Raw genomic sequence first — 19,855 nt, 5'->3', positions numbered from 1 at the left:
ATCTAAAGTTTCCCCTTCCTATCAATGGCTTTGGTTATGTTACATAATAAAAACACACTGTACACTACTGCATCAATATGGAAGAGAATAAGAAGTAGTTAAGCTCAAGTGCCCCGCCATGTTTTCTTTAATAAAATCCACCACATTTCGTGACGAAAAAACACAAACATCATTTATCAATGAAGCGTTGCTAAAATTGCTCATTGACTCGGCTGTATTATTTGGATTACAGCGCTTTGTGGGGGTAAAAACCTAAGGTTAGTTTCAGTGCGGACGATGTTTAGAGAGTGAAGTTCTTCTTAATGTGCCCGGAGCGGGGAGCTGCTTTGTGTGTGGACCTCTGTGGTGACCTTCATGGTGAACTCCTTCGTCTCCTGTGCATGGGGGCGAGCAGTGGAAGTGAACCGATGGTCTGCATGTGAAGCAACTGAAAAGGACATGAGTACTGTGTGAAGGACTTTTGAGGGTTTTCACATGTCCACAATTTCACATGGCAGGCCAAAAATGGGCTCTGTAGCGCTCCCTGGAATATTTGAAAATCCAATCCTCAAAGCCATTTTCATGTTAAAAAAAAAAAGGTGCTGGAAACGTTTTGTTTTTACCTGAAAACATTTATCATTTCTCAGATATTTTTTGTAGTCCAGAAATGACTGAACTCAGAAAGAAACCTGTCCTCAAAATATATATTTCCCCAGTAAGGAAACTCCCATGACAGTCCATCTGCCTTCTAACTTGATGAAAAGAAGGAGCCAGATGGGCTAGCTTGTCTTTACATGACAGTCCATCTGGTTCCTTCTCTTTACTGCGCTTCTGTGTCCTGATTCATTCAATAAGCAGCTCATTCGTCCCCGGGAGACATCATACAGTATACATAGGTTAGGCGACTCCCCTTCAAACAGGAAAAAGTCCAATATAAAAACAATCTATGCATCCTAGTATTAGTAGTAGCACCAGTCCAAAGTGTTGCTTACTTGGCAGGCACGTGATCAAGGGCTCCTCCCAGTGGCCGCCGGGCAAACAGCTGATGACGGGATTCAGTTTCTGCACGAAGCCTGCGTGGCAACGGTACCGTACTTTGGCGAAGGTCTCATAGCGTGTCCGCGTCTTGCCAAACGGCACGGCATTGGGGACCGCAGGAGGTTTGCCACAGGATGCTGATATCATACACCGAGCAGTAAAGATATAAAAAAATTTGATATTTAATATTTTTTCTAACACCACTTCATTAAAATATATTGATTTTTTTTCTTTCTCATTTATCTAGTTAAAACATTGGTTAATTGAATTATTGCAAAAAAATATATATACAAAATAAATAAAACAATCATAGTAAAATAAAATGTTTTACTTACACGTTTAATATTTGTGTATTTTCTTTATTTATTAATATAATTAAAAATAATTTAATTGATTATAAATAACCTTTCAAAAAGTAGATACAAGTCAAGTAACACTCACAAAGGCCCTTCTTGCAAGTGAAGGAAAGATGATAGTTGCAGGGCACGTCGCTCCAGCGTCCGCCGTCGTGCCAAACCATGGCGGCACAGTCCTCGCCAGACAGGAAGTAACTGTCAGGCTGCCCTCGGTGCCAGTTGTCGTAAATCTGAGGCAGAAAAGATCCACGTTACAGGGAAGTCTCACTGGAGATCTTCAAAGGAAGAAAACGTCCCCACCAGAAGGTTTCCGTCGGACCAGCGGAAGTCTCCCTCGATGGTTTTGTCGTTCAGTCCAATCCACTGATATTCTCTGTATTTGTCTAATGTCAACATAAAGAAAATATGGATGATAAAGAGTGAGTTTGTTTCAATGAATATGAACATCGTGGCTTTAGTTTGCATGTGTGTATATTACGACAAGTTATAGTTTCACCCAATGTGCCATCTTAAGAGGCTCTAAACCTCATCAGACTCAATGGAAAGGTGCCAGGTAGGTATAATGCTAACATGCTAACGGGTGGTATGATGACATACAGTACAAGGTAGCAAACTGAATACAGAAAGTGCTTAAATATTTTTATATAAAAATACATAAAAAAAAAAAAAAAAAAACATCATCGCTCTGACATGTATATTATACGTACATCATCCCTTAAGGTCAGCATCAATGGGCTAACGAGAGTGAATAAAATGCTAAAAATTGATGTGCTAAAATAAATCAAGCTAGCAACCCGAGTTAGGGTGTGAGTAAATATCGAATCTCGTGCTCTGTGACTGTCGTCAGGCTTAATAGGAAAATGAGACTATATAAAATGCTAACAAGCTAATTGTTGTCATGCTAACATGCTAATTGTTGGCATGCTAGCATGCTAGCATAGAGCAAGTTAGCAACCAGAGTACGGCTGTTAGTAAGCATTATGACATCATGTTGTCGGGTTTGAAAGGTCAGTGGCAGTGGATGAAATGCTATAGCAAACTTCCTAAAAGTTGGAAAACTAATCAAGCAAGCAACATGTTAACAGATGATATGCTAACATGTTAGCATATAGTATGCGAGTAAGGATTTGAGATCACATCATGTTGCCAAGTTTAAAATGGTAATGGTTACTTGGATAAAATGCTAATATTTGAATAGTTTTATGTTATTTTGTAGCCTCATGCTAACATTTTGCAAAATAACTACCACAACGCAAAAAGCGCGTCCATGTAAAACTGTTATCGACCTGGATACATACGGTATCATGCTCTGTGGTCCAATACTAAGTCAACTTGGTCAAATGACCGACTAGAGAACAGCTGCTATGCTAACATGATCAGGACATCAACCTTAATTTCATGCCATGTTGTAAAGTTCAAAAGGTTGCTGAGACTGAATCAAATGCTAACATGCAACCCGTTGCTACGCCAAAAAGCTCTTAAAATGGAAAATTTCCTGACTAAAAGCTAAGAACTTCATAGTGGCAACCCACAGTTGCATAGCAGAGGAGCATCAGATACAATCTGAGCTTCCTGAGGGTCAGACCAAACACCGGCCGCATCCTCGTTACATAAAAGACAGATGTTGTGTCTCCTCAACGTCGTCACTTTGGAGGTTGCGAAGCATGAAAGAGAAGAATGTGTAAGCAATAGATGTGTCAAACCGATAATCCAGGCGGACCTTCTCTCTCCAGAAAGACAAAAGTTTCTGGTTTCCATTAAACACTGATCTACCACATCAAGATGTACGGTCCTAGAACAGAGATGTGGGGGCAGGTTTCATGCTTCAGTTTCACTTAAATAACGTACTTTTTGGGGGGGGGGGGTGATACTAAATAATAAATAGTATAGTAAGCCATTTTGGTTTGAAGCGGCCATTTTAAATGACTTGCTAAACACTTCTCTACACAAAATGTTTCATTCTTTACCGTTGATGTGATGTTGCTCCTCAGGGGTCATGATGGACATGAGGTGTCCGCCCAACGTCCGGCAGTGTTGTTCTGCCCCCTCCCAGCTCTGCCGCGTGTTCACGTGATGGTAGCAGAAGCTTTGGAATTTCTCCCAGCCAACCTCGCACGCCTCCGCATCTGCAGGGTGAGAGGGGCAATGTGGGCGAGGCGTTCGCAATCAGGTGGGGGAGGTCGAGGCCCTTACCTGACTGGCAGGAGGCGCCGCCGTACCCGGGCAGGCACAGGCATTTGGGCGTCTCGCCATCTAGGCATGTGCCGCCGTTCAAACATGGGCTTTCCCCGCATAACTCTGCAGAAAACATTGTGTTTACATTATTTATTTGGCGAACCTCAGAACAGTGAACGTTAAAATGTTATTTTGTAGGCTTTATGATCTCAAACACAAAGGAAATGGATTTATGTACTTTTACCACCAGGGGGCGCCGTTACATCATAAAGAAGATCGTCTACTTCCACTAAAACTAAATTCTAAATACTTTAGGATTTTTGCTGATGGTCTATATTTATTCATTTGTTTATTTATTTTGTTTGTCCTATTACATGTTAATTTGGTTTTAATTTATTTTATATTTTCTTCAATTTGATTTAATTTACTTCACCTAGGTTGACTTCCTGTCTGGCAGCCATGGCCGTGGATCCTTTCCTGTCCACTGTCGAGTCAGTTAGGGTCTCCGTGGTTTGGTCTTCAAGGTGACACCTGGAGCATCTTCGAACAGAGGCCACATCAGTGCTGGTCTCCTCTTGTCCTCCCTCTGGTCTAATGGCGGTGATAGTGGCTTCATTCCATGCAACAGGAAGTGGCGTCCTGGACTGCATGTGGAATCCAGACTGCTGTGTGGAGGAAGTAGTCTCCATTGGAGGTGTTCTGGGATCAGTGTGATGGTCTGGTGAGTCTGTCAGGTTTGATGCCGTTTCTGCTTCTGGATTTTCTCCCAATCGGTCACCGGATGCTTTGGCAGAGGTTTCAGTTCTAGCTTTGTCTCCATCTTCCTGTGTGGTGTTGTGGACTGCTTCCAGGTGTGCCGTACTTTCTGAGATGAAGTTAAGCATCTCTGGTGGGGAGCTAGACGGGATCTCAGTCCCAGAAGTTGTGGTCAGGTCTAAACTGAAGTCAGAAACTGTGAGGACCTCAACTGTCGGGGTCTCGGGTGTCGCAGACGTGATGAACGCCGCACCAGAGATCTCCTCACCTGTCCAGAAAACCAAATATTAAACTGCAGTTGCTCAGGAAAGCTAGTAAGGTCTGGAACAGCAATTCAGTTTCAAGAGATGGTGGACATCATGCAAAATGCAGTTCTAATGACTTACTTGAATCCGAAGGTGGTTGTGAAGAGGTGATTGCATTGGTTTCCGTGGTAACCAAGGAGTCAGTTGTTAGGATCTCCTCTCCAGATTCTGGATGCTCTTCAAGTGTGTTGTTTTTGTCCAAATTGGGTGACATGGTAGAGGAGGAACTCGAATCTTCAGCATGAGAGGACATCAAATTCACGTTTACGGTGCTAGTATCAGCTGTAGAAGTGTCTGAGGGACTGGTGAGGTTCTCTGGTCCAGATGTTGCCTTGATAATAAAGATCTCCAGACTGGCAGGAGAGGCTGGATGACTCTGCGGGTCAGACTGAGGATCAACTGAAGTCCAGGACTTGGTCTTCAGTGGGTCTTGTGTGACAGGATGGACCGTCTCAACCTCCTCACTAGCAGTGGCTGTTTCCACTGTGGAGAGAAGATGGCTGACGTGCTCTGTCTCAGTGGTGAGAGGAAATGGCGGAGGTTGAGTGGAGAAGTCGCCTGAAGGGAAGACATTGGAAGAAAAATAATCGCGTTACTACAGTAGCTGAAAAGAATTGAAAAGGTTTTTCTGTACTTCTGAAGCAGTAGACGTCATGACGGCTGTGAGCTTCGGGGAAGTCCGTCTTGTTGCCTGGCGCCTCCTCACAGCGCCCCCCGGGGGTGGCCATGGGGTGGCGCACGCTTCCGTCCTTCAGCCACCCGAAGCCACAGTGGCTCAGTCCATGTTTCTGGGCTGCGTACAGTTGGGCGAGGGTTGCTAGGTCTGCACCTTCACGCACACAGTGTGCCTTGGCCTCCGCAAAGGTCAAACCATGGGGGGCCAAACCATGAAACACCTCACCTGGTAGATATGCATTTGTAGAAATGTTTGTGATGGAAACTTATTTTCATATGAATGTGAAAAGTATCAAATCTAATACAGACCTGCGATGTGGCCCACGTAGCAGTAGACATCAAATAACTGTTCAGGTTTTAACGTTCCAAAGGTCCTCACTCCTGGAAGTCCTTCCATGACTCCCAAGCAGTCCTCCCTTGGTTTCTGAACCGCATATCTGACAAGAGGGACTGGTATCAAATGGTTTTCAAATAGGCTTATATAGATTTCCAGTTGGTTTTAAAATGACGTCAAACTGATTTGAAATGTTTCACAGAAATCAATTTGCTTTCGAACCAATTTTGAATTGGTTACAAGCATTTAAAATTGTTCTACATAGATTTAAAAAAAATCAATTTAAAATTGGTTTCAAATGGTTTTACCTGGATTCTGAACTGATTTCAAATTAGTCTTGAATAGATTTCAAATTCATTTCACACTCATTTTAAACTACCGGAACTTCAAATTGCCTTTACATAGATTCAAAATCATTTTAAATTGTTTTTTTCCTCCACTGATTTTACAGGGATTTTAAACTAGTTTCAGGTGGATTTTGAAATTGATTTCAAATTGGTGTTGCACAGACTTTAAATTTCCGTCCGTAAATTTAAAATTGGTTTGTTTTTCAATTTTAACTTTTTTCAAATCGCTCTATACTTATTTTTACTTCATATTCGTTTTACACAGATTTCAAATTAGCTTCACATGGGTTTCAATTTGGTTTCACATTTTAAAGTGATTCCAATTGCTTTTACACCAAAACTTGAAACCGGTTTAGTTTTTTTCATTTCATACTCTTTCCAAATTGGTTTCACAGAAATTTCAAATTGGTTCAACGCTATTTTAAAGTGGTTTCCAAATGATTTAAAACAAGTTTTGAACTGATTTCAAACAGATTTCAACCTGGTTTCTGTTGGTTTTGTCTCATCCTTACCTAACCGAGCGGTCCGAGAGCCAGCCTGCGTGGCAGTTCTCGTATCCGCTGTGGTAGGCCGCCGCTAGTTGTTCTGGCATCGCCATTTCGGACCCGATCTTCACACAAGCCTCACGGGCCTGCTCAAAGGTGAAGGCATGGGGGCTTCTTAACGGATCCCCGTGATGGAACACCAAGCCTGCGTGGACGTTGACTGGATTATTCTCAGTAGTTTATTTTATTTTAGTGTGTCTATTTAGCTTGTTACCTTTGACTTGGACCTGCGTGACATCATGGTCATGGTCGGGTCCCTGCTGCACATGGCACCGGTACTCGCCGGCGTCACCGTACCGCAGCCCCTCCAGCCGGAGCGTCAGGTCAGCAGGGGAGATGGCGTAACGCGGCAGCTGGGCTCGGCTCTGGTAGGCCTCGCTCACCTGCACGCTGTCGCCAAGCGCCACCAGGATCTCCGTCTCCTTATTGTCGTCCTGGCCTACCAGACTCCACCTGACGCGAGGCAGAAAGAGGGCGGCACGCCGGCCATTGGTGTGCGGGGCGGGTGGTGGACGGGCCAGAGACACCAGACACGGCAATGTCAGCGTGCTGCCCAGCTCGCCTGTGGTGTTTCGGCCGGACGTGATGGTTACATGTAGGAGGTTTGCGTCATCTGCAAGGAAAGGCATGTTAGTTTTTGCACTGCAGGTCTTTGTGCAAGGTGGTGGTTATCATTAATAACTGGTGGAAGGGGATATTGCAATAATGATGTGACAGTATACAGCCAACGCGTACACAATTGTTACTGGACTTTTTTGACTATATGTATTATTCTTAGTGTTTTTTTTGTTTTGTTTTTTTAAGTTGGTTGTTATCATTGATAACTCCAAAGAGGAGTGATTGCACTTTTTACATTAGATTACATTACACCAAGTGACGGAGCATGCTGTGATTTTTTTTTGGACTCTGTGGATTATTTTCAATCACTCTATTTCTATTGTGTAAGGTGGCTGTTATCATGAATTACTGGCAAGAGGATCAATCACATTAATGATGTGACAGTACATTCCAGTGCATGACTGGGCTACTGTTGGCTTTTTGGTCTCTGTGGATTATTTGTCGTCATTCTGTTTAGTTTCTATGGTGCAAGGTGGGGCCACTGGAAAGTGACTTGATCATATTAATGATGTGACACTTTTTTTTTTACTCTTTGGATTATTTCTAGCTGCTCTGTTTATTACTGTGGAATTTTAATTTTATTTTTTGACTATGCAGATTATTTGTAGTCATCTTTTGCGTTATCATGAGCAATTGTCAAAAAGGGTATTCACATTAAAATGTACAAAGCCAACTGAGCGTGATGTGGACTTTTTTGACTCTGTGGATTGATTCCGTCCCGTTATGTCATTCTACCTGGATGGTGCAAGGTGGGGCCGTCGTGAATAACTGGAAAGTGACTTGATCATATTAATGATGTGACACTTTTTTTTTTTTTTTTACTCTTTGGATTATTTCTAGCTGCTCTGTTTATTACTGTGGAATTTTTATTTTATTTTTTGACTATGCAGATTATTTGTAGTCATCTTTTGCGTTATCATATTTAGCAATTGTCAAAAAAGGGTATTCACATTCAAATGTACAACGCCAACTGAGCGTGATGTGGCCTTTTTTGACTCTGGATTGATTCCATCCCGTTATGTCATTCTACCTGGATGGTGCAAGGTGGGGCCGTCATGAATAACTGGAAAGTGACTTGATCATATTAATGATGTGACTTTTTTTTTTTTTTACTCTTTGGATTATTTCTAGCTGCTCTGTTTATTACTGTGGAATTTTTATTTTATTTTTTGACTATGCAGATTATTTGTAGTCATCTTTTGCGTTATCATATTTAGCAATTGACAAAAAAGGGTATTCACATTAAAATGTACAACGCCAACTGAGCGTGATGTGGCCTTTTTTGACTCTGGATTGATTCCATCCCGTTATGTCATTCTACCTGGATGGTGCAAGGTGGGGCCGTCATGAATAACTGGAAAGTGACTTGATCATATTAATGATGTGACTTTTTTTTTTTTTTACTCTTTGGATTATTTCTAGCTGCTCTGTTTATTACTGTGGAATGTTTATTTCATTTTTTGACTATGCAGATTATTTGTAGTCATCTTTTGCGTTATCATATTTAGCAATTGTCAAAAAAGGGTATTCACATTAAAATGTACAACGCCAACTGAGCGTGATGTGGCCTTTTTTGACTCTGTGGATTGATTCCGTCCCGTTATGTCATTCTACCTGGATGGTGCTGGGCGTTCGAGGACAATGGAAAAACAAGCAGAGCAAGGGCTGCCAACATGGCGGAGAGATGCACCCGTCTGAAAACAACAGCACAATAACAAGATTATAAGTTATTTATTGTATTGTTGCATATTTGTTACATTGTTTTGATGTTATCCAATATTTTATACGTTCCCTGACATTAACTGGCAATGTAATATATTAAGTCACAAACACCAACTATCCACTGCTACAAATCTTTCTTTAAAACGTTGCATGTACATGTTCCCTTGTAGTTTAGTGCAGCAGCTCGAGTGTGCGATGAATTCTAATTGGTCGTAAAAGTTCTCAGGAGACGTGAACCGAAGAGTCGACCCAACTGACTAAACTAAATTTACTGCCCTTTAGTTCTCTTAACTCTAGGATTATCCCAGAATACTTCCTGTCAAGGAACGTTTTCCCACAAGTCCACCCCCCCCCCCCCCCCTCCAGTTTATTCTCCTGGCCTGAAAGAAGCTCAACTTGTTCTTTGTGCTTTTGTGCACAGTAACACATTCATGAGTTCCGTTTTTTTTAAACCTTCACCACTGCATTGATTTACTGTATTAAAATCCTATTCCCAGAAGCATAATCGTCTTTATATATATACTTACTTGCTGGATTATCCTTTGATTATCATAATCAGCTCTTTCTACTACAGTAAATGTGTCCAAATGCATTAATTCAGATACTGAGTAACACAATCAAGAAGACAGGTGCTCTAATTATTAAAGCACCTGTCTTCTTACTGTAATTATACGCACAGTTCTTAACAAATGTATTAGAAATTCATGTTTGTCTTACGATTCGTGTTTTATTTGCTAAAAATAAATTACCAGTGTTAAACTGTCATACTTTAAATTCCTTAGCTGTTTTTGCTGTAAAATATACCATCATATGTATAATATATTTTGTTCTTTTGGACAGCCCACACAATAGTTCTAAACAGCTCCAGACCACTTGGTGGCAGTAGTGTACCTATCAAATAGTTGCGATACAACCAATAAACAAGACATACAGTATCTTTAAAAACATAATCATGTAAATATAGCTAAATATACAACTTTTGTAAAAGTCTGTTTCTATTTTTGACGCAACAAAGGGTGCAAAATGAGGCCGAGTGGTCGCAGAAAGGTTGCATCCAGGCAACATGGAGGCACGCACAAACATCACAGCAGGCTCAATAGACTTTTTTTTTGTCCCAAAGAAAAGTCCCAAAGAAAAGAGAACCCAAAAAACAATCACGCTGCCAGGAACTGTCATGTGAGGACGAAAGGGGTGGAAAAAAAAAAGAATATTTACGACTTCACTTGTACAGTTAAGAATTACAAGCTGTCCAAGAGCCATCTAGCCAACTAGTTAGCATTATTAGCATGTGGGAACATCACCTTGGGTCCAGTAATTTGTTCATTTGTTGATGTGACTAAAACAAAAACATGTTAACAACTATTAATACTGCAGTGTGTAAAACATTTTTGGTTAAAAAATATATATATATGAAAGAAAATAATCACCCAAGCCACTGCTAGAGGAGATGACTCACTGCTGATTAAGGTCTTGTTGATTTGTTTCAGTATTTTATCTTTTATATTTGGTGTCGACCGGTGACACTCCTACGCTGGCGCACCAAAAAAAATCACCTGTCGGAAATAATAATTCATAAAATGTACTGTAGTTCAGTGATCCTCAAAATTTTAACGGTACTAATTACTAAAGATGTTTCATGAACTGACAACCCATTCAGACTATCTGTGTATCCCGGTACCGAATCGGTGGTTGGCGACCGTTGTTATACTTATACATTATACATACATGTTATACATTTCCATTCCTTATTTTTTAAATAAATCTGAAGATGATACACATACAAAAAAAATGTACTCACTATATAAATTCTATTTTCGTCAGTTGCATCACTGACAATGTTTGATTTATTTTGGACATTTTTAAAACATTCTTTTGAACTCTTTCACTGCCATTGACGGCTATACCCGTCAAAAATTCATTTGAACTATTTCTATTTAACATTTTTTTCCACTTTTACTAACAAGAGTATGAAAACCTAGATTTTTTTTATTGTACATTTAGAACAGATATCAAATTTATGATTAATCGTTAGTTAACTAGTGACGTCATGTGATTAGTTACAATTAAAAAATTTAATTGCCTGACGACCCTAAATTAAATTTAAAAAAGGGGGGGCAGACGATCATTTTTTTTTAATCGTAATTAATCGCATAACTTCAATAGTTGACTCACGATTAATCACAAATTTTATATCTGTTATAAATGTACAATAAAATTTGTTTTCTAGGTTTTCATAAAAAATTTAATGAAATGAAAAAAATGTTGAACTAATAGAAATAGTTCACATGAATTTTTGACGTCTATAGTCATCAATGGCAGTGAATGAGTTAATGACCATCTCTGAATATAACCAATAGCATAAGAGAAGGGATAAATCAATGAATGAAAACAAATGAATCCTAATATAATAATGACACTCATAGTACAGTACTTACATACTATTCCAATACAACTTCTACACATGTTCACGCATCTTAAGAACTATCATGTCAAATGGTACTCACTTCATCCTGTTCAGGTGCAGCTCCAGGTCCAGAGGCAAAGAAATGGGGGGGAGGTTGGTTATGTCTACCCAGACAGCTCCGGCGAGAGGAGATAAAGGACAGAAGGAGGTGGGGTGGGCAGGGATGAGGGCAGCCAGGACCACTAAAACTCCTCACCCACCCCACCTCCAGCTTTACATCATCCCTGCCTGACTGCATGCCTGGAACAATGCCACCACTGCTGCCTTACGGGAAAACACGGGGAGATCAACTATGGTAATCTGTTTGCAGCACTTCAAAGTATTGGGAGAGGTCAAAGAAAAGGTTGAGATTGGACAGAAGTATTGGGACATCGGCATGAAGTTATATGTAAAGTTCAGAAAAAAGTATTGGGGGGGGGTAAAAGGTGGAAAGTGAAGAAAAAGTGGAGTAAGGCCAAAGGTATTGTGACACCAAAAGGAAATTTTAAATTAATTAACATTTATACACCTATACAGGAAATAAAATGCGGAGTTTGGACTGAACTGAAGTATTAGAAGTTTGAACAAAAATATTGGGACAACTGCAGAAAGTCAAAGGTAGCGTAATCAGTCCGAGTGGCCCACACTTAAATTACTAAATTAATTGCATTCTGGGAGTAGATTAAAAACAAGCAAACCAGCATCACGACATGTTTTGTCCCGAGGGCTAACAATGTGCAACATGAACAAATTCCTGTGTGAGGTTAATAAAAAGCGAATTAGCTGTTAATACTGGGCTATGCACCTCATGTGGCTACTGTTCTTGCTCTCAATAAATTAACCCAACAGGAATCCATATTGTATTTAAATCAAGTATTCTCAGTGAATGCAGCAGGCAAGCGCTTAATCTGCTTTACTTTCCTAATGTGGAGGAAAGCGTTCAAGAAAGAACAATTTCTGAAAAGGTTGAATAAGGACATTAAAAGGACAAAACAGATTCATTGCTCTTGAGACATTTTACTAATAAAATATGTTGTCCATGTGTACAGTAAAGCTCAGTGAGAACAGTCAGTCTTTTTACTCAAGTGGAATTCCACCTTGAGCATAACATGACATCCACAGCAACAAGAGAATGACTTCAAGAGTTGGAATAGCCAGGTATAAAGCCCGGACCTAAACCCAAGTGAACGTATGTGGGGTGATATGCACAAGCAGTGTCGTTACAACATGGCAATTTGTTATGTGACACCCGTGCAAGGAAGATTGTTCAAATTGAGCGATGCCATATTAATGAACTCACATACTAAAACACTGAGTAATTTTAATGTAATTATATTTAGTTATTGGTGAATTTCTCTTATACTTGTACAACAGGAAGTCAAGTAAAAAAATGTTCTTTACACTAATATGTTCTATGGAGCCATACTTGTCTAAACACGGAATTCTTAGTAATATTGTGTTTGTGGAATATTAATTAAGCAACAAAATCCGCCCATTTTTATCCATCCCGGGTGGCGGCCATTTTGCCACTTGCTGTCCACTATAAATGACATCATAGCGCCTGAGGCAGGGCTCCCCAATTCCGGTCCTCAAGGGCCGGAGTCCTGCAGGTTTTAGATGTTTACGCTCACTAACACACCTGATTCATATAATCAGCTCAGGTGTGTTGGTAGGCGGCAACATCTAACACCTGCAAGACTCCGGCCCTCGAGGACGGGAATTGGGGAACCCTGGCCTAAGGGCTCAGCTTGCGAACGACACATGAGCAAACCCAGAAAACCGGATGAACCATGATTGGTCATTATCTGAGCCCTTGGCAATATGATGTCATTTTCAGTCGACAATAAGTGACAAAATGGCCGCCCCGAAGTGGTTAAAAATGTATGTATTTTTTTGCGTAATTAAAATACAAAACCTGCTATAGTAAAACATTAAAAAATAATATAAACATTAAGAACGTTTAACAACATGGATTAAACAAAGTTATTTCCCCAATGTAGAAATAAAAGAGGTCATAATTCCAGTGTGATCTGAAAGATGCATCGATGGGTGTGCAGTCACACATTAATCCATATTATTCATTTATTATTATTATTTTTAGGAAGACACCTCTGCCTTCCTAGTGAGTTCACACTAAGTTATACTTATTGATCACCTTCAGTCAAACTGGCGGCAGCGGTTCGAGCAGGAAGTGAGTGGGTGGGGCCTGTAGAAAGAGCCAATCAGCTGCTACTCCTACTTTGGCTTTTCCGACACCAACTTCTTCTCCCACTCGTCTTCAACCAGCTTGTATAGCTCCATGGTGGCGCGAGCATCTTCTACTGAGGAGTGGCCGCGGCGCCCCGTCTAAGGGCGCAAGGATCGGTTGCTGCGATCAGTCAATTGTTTTTTTAATTGCTCGATCGGTGTGTGATTCCAACCTGGATGTCGCGATTGAAGATGGCCTTGGTAAGTCTCTTGAGTGAAGCGCACCCCTTCTCCTCAAAGCCGGCCCGCTGGTTGAGCAGCGGGATACGCGACGTGTCCCGGGTCAAGGCGGCCGGGTGCGTATACTGCAGCACGCGGAAGTCGTTGTGGACAGCGTGGCCGATCACCACTTTGCCCGCCAGAAGCTTCAGGATCTATCATGTTAAACATTGAAATTACAGTATGTATTGCTATCATGTTTATTTTTACTACATTTTTGTTCAATTCAGTGGTTTACTTACATCTTGATACACTTTGCAGCTATGCAAAGAAAAAAAAGAGTTTCGACAAAAGTATTGGGACTGCTACACAAAGTGAAAAGAAAAGGGGGAAAACCTACAGGAAGTGAAAATTATGGAGGTTGGACAAAAGTATTGGGACACCTGTGAAGGAAGTAACGCAAAAAAAAATTATGGAGTTTGGACAAAAGCATTGGGACAAGTCCCGGAAGTCAATATTGAACAAAATGTTGAGTTTTTGACATAACTATTGGGAGACTTAAAGGTCCTAAAAGTAGGGAGGAAAAGTGACGTTTCAAACAGAAGATTTGATACAGTAACATGAAGTTAATAGTAAGAAAGAGAAAAAACATCTGGTGTTTGCACAAAAGTATTAGGACACCAAGAAAAAGTGAACACTGAAGAAAAATGTGGATTTTTGGCATATTGAAAAAACGCAAAAGAAGTGGAAAACGAAGTTTGGAAAAATGTGTTGGGAAACCTACAAAGAGTGAAAATGTGAACTTTGGATAAAAGTATTGGGGCATCTACAGAATTACCTGTGGATAATATCCAGCATTATTTGCAACAAAGACATTGGGGCACGCACACAAAGTAAAAATATGGAGTTCAGACAAAAGAACTGGGACACCTTATGACTTTGTAATAAATTTTGCATTATCTGTGTCAAAAATGATTCTGTTGTGAAAAAGGATAAATTAATCAATCAATCAATCATTGAGGAAATGGCGCTCCCTCACCTCCTTCCTGGCCTGGTTGAAGTGTGTGGCATTCGTGAGATCACTGGCGCGGATGCCACTCCAGCGCGTGCGGTAGTCGGTGACAGGCACTGAGGGCTTAATGAATTTGTCATACACCAAGTCGCCCTCGTAGGACACAATGCTGCAACGTGCCAGCTGGCTGATGCTTCCCTTGGGACCCGTGCCCACCATCTCGCAGTCCATGGCGAGGTACTTGCTGGGCAGTCTGGATGGTGGGCACCCGACCATTGGGATTGGTTTACTTTTTTGCTTTGGTGTTTTGGTGTTGGCGTTCATCACGGTGAAAGAAGGCTGCTGGTGAGAGGAAGACGAAGGCTTGTTGGAGCTCCCTGCATGAGGTAAACCCTGGTTTGGTGTGGCAACATTACAGGATGGACCCTGAGTGGAAATGACGCTTCGCTCTGACGTTTGCGTTAACTTCTTCCTTTTGTGTTCCTTGAATGTAACTGCCACATTGTGTTGTTTTTTCTTGTTAGGATGCATCATCTTTGCTCCCACTGACGAAGAGTCTCCAGGAATGTACACGTTCAACATGATGTCTGACATCTTGACAGCCTTGGTCGGATCACTACCACTCTGGCTAGAAACAGTTTAGAGGATATTAGCTTTGACAAAAAGAAGTGTAAAAAAAAAATGCATTTAACATTCCGTATTTCATCCCATTTCGCCCATAAAAATATAGTTAACTTTTCAGCATTCGCAAAGTCGCTGAATCCAATGTGAATGTTGAAGTGAATTGAAAGGTCGAAAGTGATTTGAGGAGCTTTCATTTTGACAAAAGCCGGACTTTGTCACCGTCTTGTGAACATTTATAGGGAAATATAACATTTTGGAGGGCACCAGGAAGGACTGAGAGCTGCCTTTCATTCATGCCCCTAAATTTCACCATTGCAAGAAATATGCTCTATGCATGTCTAGTCTTGGTACCTCTGAACTGTGTGTGTTTGGTGTGGGGGGAGTATATGTCGCCATTAAAATTATATTATTGACATATTCTTTCCCAGCCTTTTCTTATATTAACAAATGCTTGAAACTCGGCGTATCCTTTAAAAACATTGTTAAGAAGAACAACTTGAGGTTTTGACGTCGACTAGCAGCATGGTGAAGCTAACCGATGTACTACTACCCTCATTAAAAGAATATCAATCGTTGCATACGGCACAGACGTGTAATATATTTGACATCATCTTAACATTTTGTTGGGCATAAATAAAATACCGCTTTCGATTGTGTTTTTACTAATTACTGAGGAAAGAATAAAAAACAGACCTGTAGCATACTGTGGAAACCGGTGCTCTGGACAAACGACAAACATCCACTTCCGGGTCGTGTTACCTTCAGGGAAAACAATTTGTTTAGATTTGTAAAATAATTTCGAGATCTGTAAATTAATTTTGATATAACTATCATTGGACACACTACCAATTTACACTAATACAAAAAAAACTTCCATAATCACAATGTATGTTTTGTTTGTATTGAGTCTCCCTTTTGTTGTACCTTTACACGCTAAGCCTTTCAAATTTTTCGGAAGATTGTGAACGCAACAGTGTTCATTTGGAAAGTTAGCTTGGCAACTAGCGACTAAAATCACACCAAAATCCGCGTGATTACCATTAGTTTGATTACTCGCTATAATATTTCAAAGATGTATGCGAATACAATACGAGACGCGTGGGTTTACGTCCCAAACATTTTAATTAAACAATAATAATTTAATAATAATTGTAATTCTTTAATAACAACTCCAAGCGTGGCTCGTGTGTAGTTAGCAATGCATTTCGCTTGCTTCGGACTCGTATGTTGACGGAAGCAGCAACAATGAGACAAAATGTGGGAAAGTTCAAATAGTCTTTCTGCAGAGGACCAGAAAGAGCTGGCCAAAAGAATCACTTCCTTTCTGTCACAGTATAGATACTTGTCAGAGTCATACATCATTGTGAGTAACATTTGTCTTAACTGTATGTGTGTGTGTATATATATATATATATATATATATATATATATATATATATATATAGTAACTCTTCAAATTGGCTACATTTTGCTTTTATTTAAAAAAGGAGTTCTTCACTGAAGATTTGTGGCACAAATTGCCTGTCAGATGGCAGTCTGTTCTGCAGGATCTGTCCTATCCTCAGGTAGCAGAGCTGCTTCTGCTGGATGCTGGACATGGACACAGAAGGTACGCCCACACTCTCATCCATAAAGTAGCTTTAGTTGACTTTTACCTCACAGTCCATGGCTGCTAATGTTCACAAAGAGACAAATGAGGACTGTGTAATGCATGAGATGTGAGCAAATAACAGGAACTAGAGCAATTCGTTGGAATTTTGAGTTAGAAAAAGCTATTTGATAAGCAAAAAAAAAAATAGAATATACATTTTAACAAAAATCCTCCAAGGGTAACACATACTTTTATGGATCAATGCTGTGCATCTGTCTGTATTCATAAAATGCTCCAATACCATACATGTCTTCTTCAGGTATTCATGCGTGTGGCCGCTGTCCCTCTTGGCTTTCCGGGCTGCCGCTCACTCCCTCGCCTTTCCCAGAAGTTCCTGGCAGTCACGAACCTGCGCCAACAATCCCGCCAAACCCAAAGAGTTTCAGGAGAACCCGAACCAGAGCTCGCTGCTGGCGCATGCCTTCCGCAAGCACGTCAAACCCAAGAAGCAGCACGAGATCCGCGAGCTGGGCACGGTACTCAAAACCTGTCAATGATTGCAAGCAGGATTTCAAACGTGGTAAAATTAATTTATGTTATTTTATTGCATTTCAGTTGGTTAAACAACTTTGTGAGCGGACTGAGTGCAACCTTGTCGTGGATGTTGGTTCTGGACAGGTAGCGTGACTTTTTTTTTTTTTTAAAGAACACTTCATATACCTAATAAAATATATAAAATCCTGCCATTTAAATCAACATTCTTCCTACTCTGACAACAGGGTCACCTGACTCGCTATTTGTCGTTTGGGCTTGGCTTGTCAGTGACGGCCATCGAGGCTGACCCCACCCTGGTTGCCACAGCGACCAAGTTTGATGGACAGCTGTTGTGTGCTTTGGAGAAAGAGCGGCGGAAGAAACAGGTCATTAAAATAAAAAATGACATAGATACTGACTATATTATATACTGCTAATTTTATTTGAAATAAAATGTTGTTACAATTTAATTTAAATCTAAAATGCAATTAAAAATAAATAGTAAAATCCATACAATATCATGCACTACTAAATTAAGTCAAGTAACTTGGAATGCTAAATGTTGTGTCCTTCTTTATTCTAATCAGAAGTGTTCCTCTGAGCCGCCACCAACAGAGACGTGTCCTCGCCATGTGACAGGCTGGGTGGACCCCAAGGCATCCTGGGAGGTCTTCATCCAGCAGCTGGGCACAGACCACTCTTATGGCGAAGGGCCGATTACTCCTTGCAAAAAGAGACTCCGGTGCCCTGAGCGCACCCCCGAGACGGAGGCCTTTGAGGGGCGTGACATGGTCCTCACTGGTCTGCATGCGTGCGGGGACCTCAGCCCCACCCTCCTTCGCCATTTTGTCAAATGTCCTCACATACGCGCCATCACCTCCGTGGCGTGCTGCTACATGAAGCTCACCACCAAAGAGCAGCCCGCCCCTGCAGGCGTGCTCGAACCCCCCGATACGTCGCAGTCAGATCCCGAGCCCCTTGTTCGGGACTTTGGCTACCCGATGAGCATGCACGTACGGGGGCTGCCGGGACACCAGCTGTCCTACAAGGCGCGGGAGGCGGCCTGTCACGCCATGGAGGACTACGTGGAGAGGCTGCGTGAAGAGAGCGCGCTCCTGAGGACGCATTGCTACCGCGCCGCGCTGGAGGTCTTCATCACGGACAGCAGGCCGGATCTGCGCAGGGCTGGAATACAGACGGTGAAGAAAGCCCATTTGCTGACCTTCAATGAGTGAGTCAACCAAATATCTACCAGCGCACACATTTGGTACTCCTGCTACATGCAGTATAATCAGATTGAAATGGACAAATCTACAAACCCAAAAACATGTTACGTTCAGTGAAGAATCTAAATTGCTTTAAATTATACACTAATAATTTTAATTTGAAAGTTGAAAGTTAGTTGAATTTTCAAATCAAACTACAAAATAAAAAAATACTGACACTACCAGTTTTGTTTTAATTTAAAAAAAATATTAAAAACTTAAAAAATACAGATCATATATTATTTTTAATTTATTTGAAAAAATAATTTAAGCCCCTCTTTTTTCTATATTATACATTTCTAGAAATGTAAACAATTATATAAAACCCTAAGGAAGAGTGACCAATATTATGCACTAATATTTTTAATATAATTAAAATAAAAAAAATACAAAGAAAATACTGACCATAATATGCAACAAAATCTTTTAATTTAACACACATATTTATTTAAGGAAGAATATTGAATATTGTTATTTATTCATTTATTTATTTAACCTGATGTTTTACCTCAATGCTGCATCTCAGGTACGCCCGCTTGGGCCTGGCCCGGCTGGGCCTGCCCCCATCCCTACCTTTGGAAGAGGGGCGTTTGGAGGCCATGCTGGCGCAGCAGGGCCGGGTGGTCGTCTTCTTCAGCCTGGCGTTGCTGCTGGCTCCCGTGGTGGAGACGATGGTGCTGCTGGACCGCATCATCTATTTGCAGGAGAATGGTGAGCCGCGGGCTGCCTAACCGGGTCTGTGGGCAATCAAGTTCCGACTAATTGTACCGTCTCCACAGGTGTGCACAGTCAGCTGATTCCTCTTTTCGACCCAAACTTTTCTCCGAGGAATTTTGTACTGGTGGCTCAGAAGACTCCGGAATAAAAGCCTTCAAAGGATTGTACAGTATGGAGACTTCAGGCTAAGGTGATTTTAGCCTCACTTTTTGGAAGTTTTTAACCAACAAAATATTGTGTGATGTTTTTTTGTTTACTTGCAATGTATTAACAATAAATCACACAGACAGAAAACTTTATGTGGTTCAATACAAAATGCCATTAATGGATTAAAGTAACAGAAATTCATTTTTCATGGCCACACTGTTGCTAGGCCGACTTCAAGTAGAGACTGCAATCCCCACCCCCACTGT

General features: G+C 41.0%; 3 protein-coding genes across 3 annotated transcripts; 1 reads left to right on the top strand and 2 right to left on the bottom strand.

The window, feature by feature from the left end:
- Positions 1-109: 109 nt before the first annotated feature.
- Positions 110-12,152, bottom strand: bcan (brevican). Its single transcript, XM_077576231.1, has 14 exons — positions 11,355-12,152; positions 8,743-8,822; positions 6,725-7,123; positions 6,478-6,655; positions 5,594-5,721; positions 5,244-5,510; positions 4,691-5,167; positions 3,982-4,572; positions 3,567-3,671; positions 3,341-3,499; positions 1,674-1,756; positions 1,459-1,603; positions 972-1,154; positions 110-427 (listed from the first exon to the last, which is right to left on the bottom strand). Exons 1-14 carry the CDS (start codon positions 11,357-11,359, stop codon positions 300-302), a joined length of 2,928 nt encoding a protein of 975 aa, XP_077432357.1. The 5' UTR covers positions 11,360-12,152; the 3' UTR covers positions 110-299.
- Positions 12,153-12,294: 142 nt separating this feature from the next.
- Positions 12,295-16,082, bottom strand: isg20l2 (interferon stimulated exonuclease gene 20-like 2). Its single transcript, XM_077576233.1, has 4 exons — positions 16,029-16,082; positions 14,739-15,339; positions 13,714-13,914; positions 12,295-13,639 (listed from the first exon to the last, which is right to left on the bottom strand). Exons 2-4 carry the CDS (start codon positions 15,303-15,305, stop codon positions 13,529-13,531), a joined length of 879 nt encoding a protein of 292 aa, XP_077432359.1. The 5' UTR covers positions 15,306-15,339; positions 16,029-16,082; the 3' UTR covers positions 12,295-13,528.
- A 237-nt stretch (positions 16,083-16,319) lies between these two features.
- Positions 16,320-19,731, top strand: mettl25b (methyltransferase like 25B). The gene is made up of 8 exons (XM_077574773.1): positions 16,320-16,698; positions 16,823-16,944; positions 17,246-17,462; positions 17,542-17,604; positions 17,706-17,846; positions 18,048-18,691; positions 19,252-19,436; positions 19,505-19,731. Exons 1-8 carry the CDS (start codon positions 16,591-16,593, stop codon positions 19,588-19,590), a joined length of 1,566 nt encoding a protein of 521 aa, XP_077430899.1. The 5' UTR covers positions 16,320-16,590; the 3' UTR covers positions 19,591-19,731.
- The last annotated feature ends 124 nt before the right edge of the window (positions 19,732-19,855 follow it).

Source organism: Vanacampus margaritifer, chromosome 9, assembly GCF_051991255.1.
Source record: "Vanacampus margaritifer isolate UIUO_Vmar chromosome 9, RoL_Vmar_1.0, whole genome shotgun sequence".
In the NCBI taxonomy this organism is placed as follows: Eukaryota; Metazoa; Chordata; class Actinopteri; order Syngnathiformes; family Syngnathidae; genus Vanacampus; species Vanacampus margaritifer.
The sequence above is the reverse complement of the archived record's forward strand: the minus strand, read 5'-3'. Positions and strand labels throughout refer to the sequence as shown.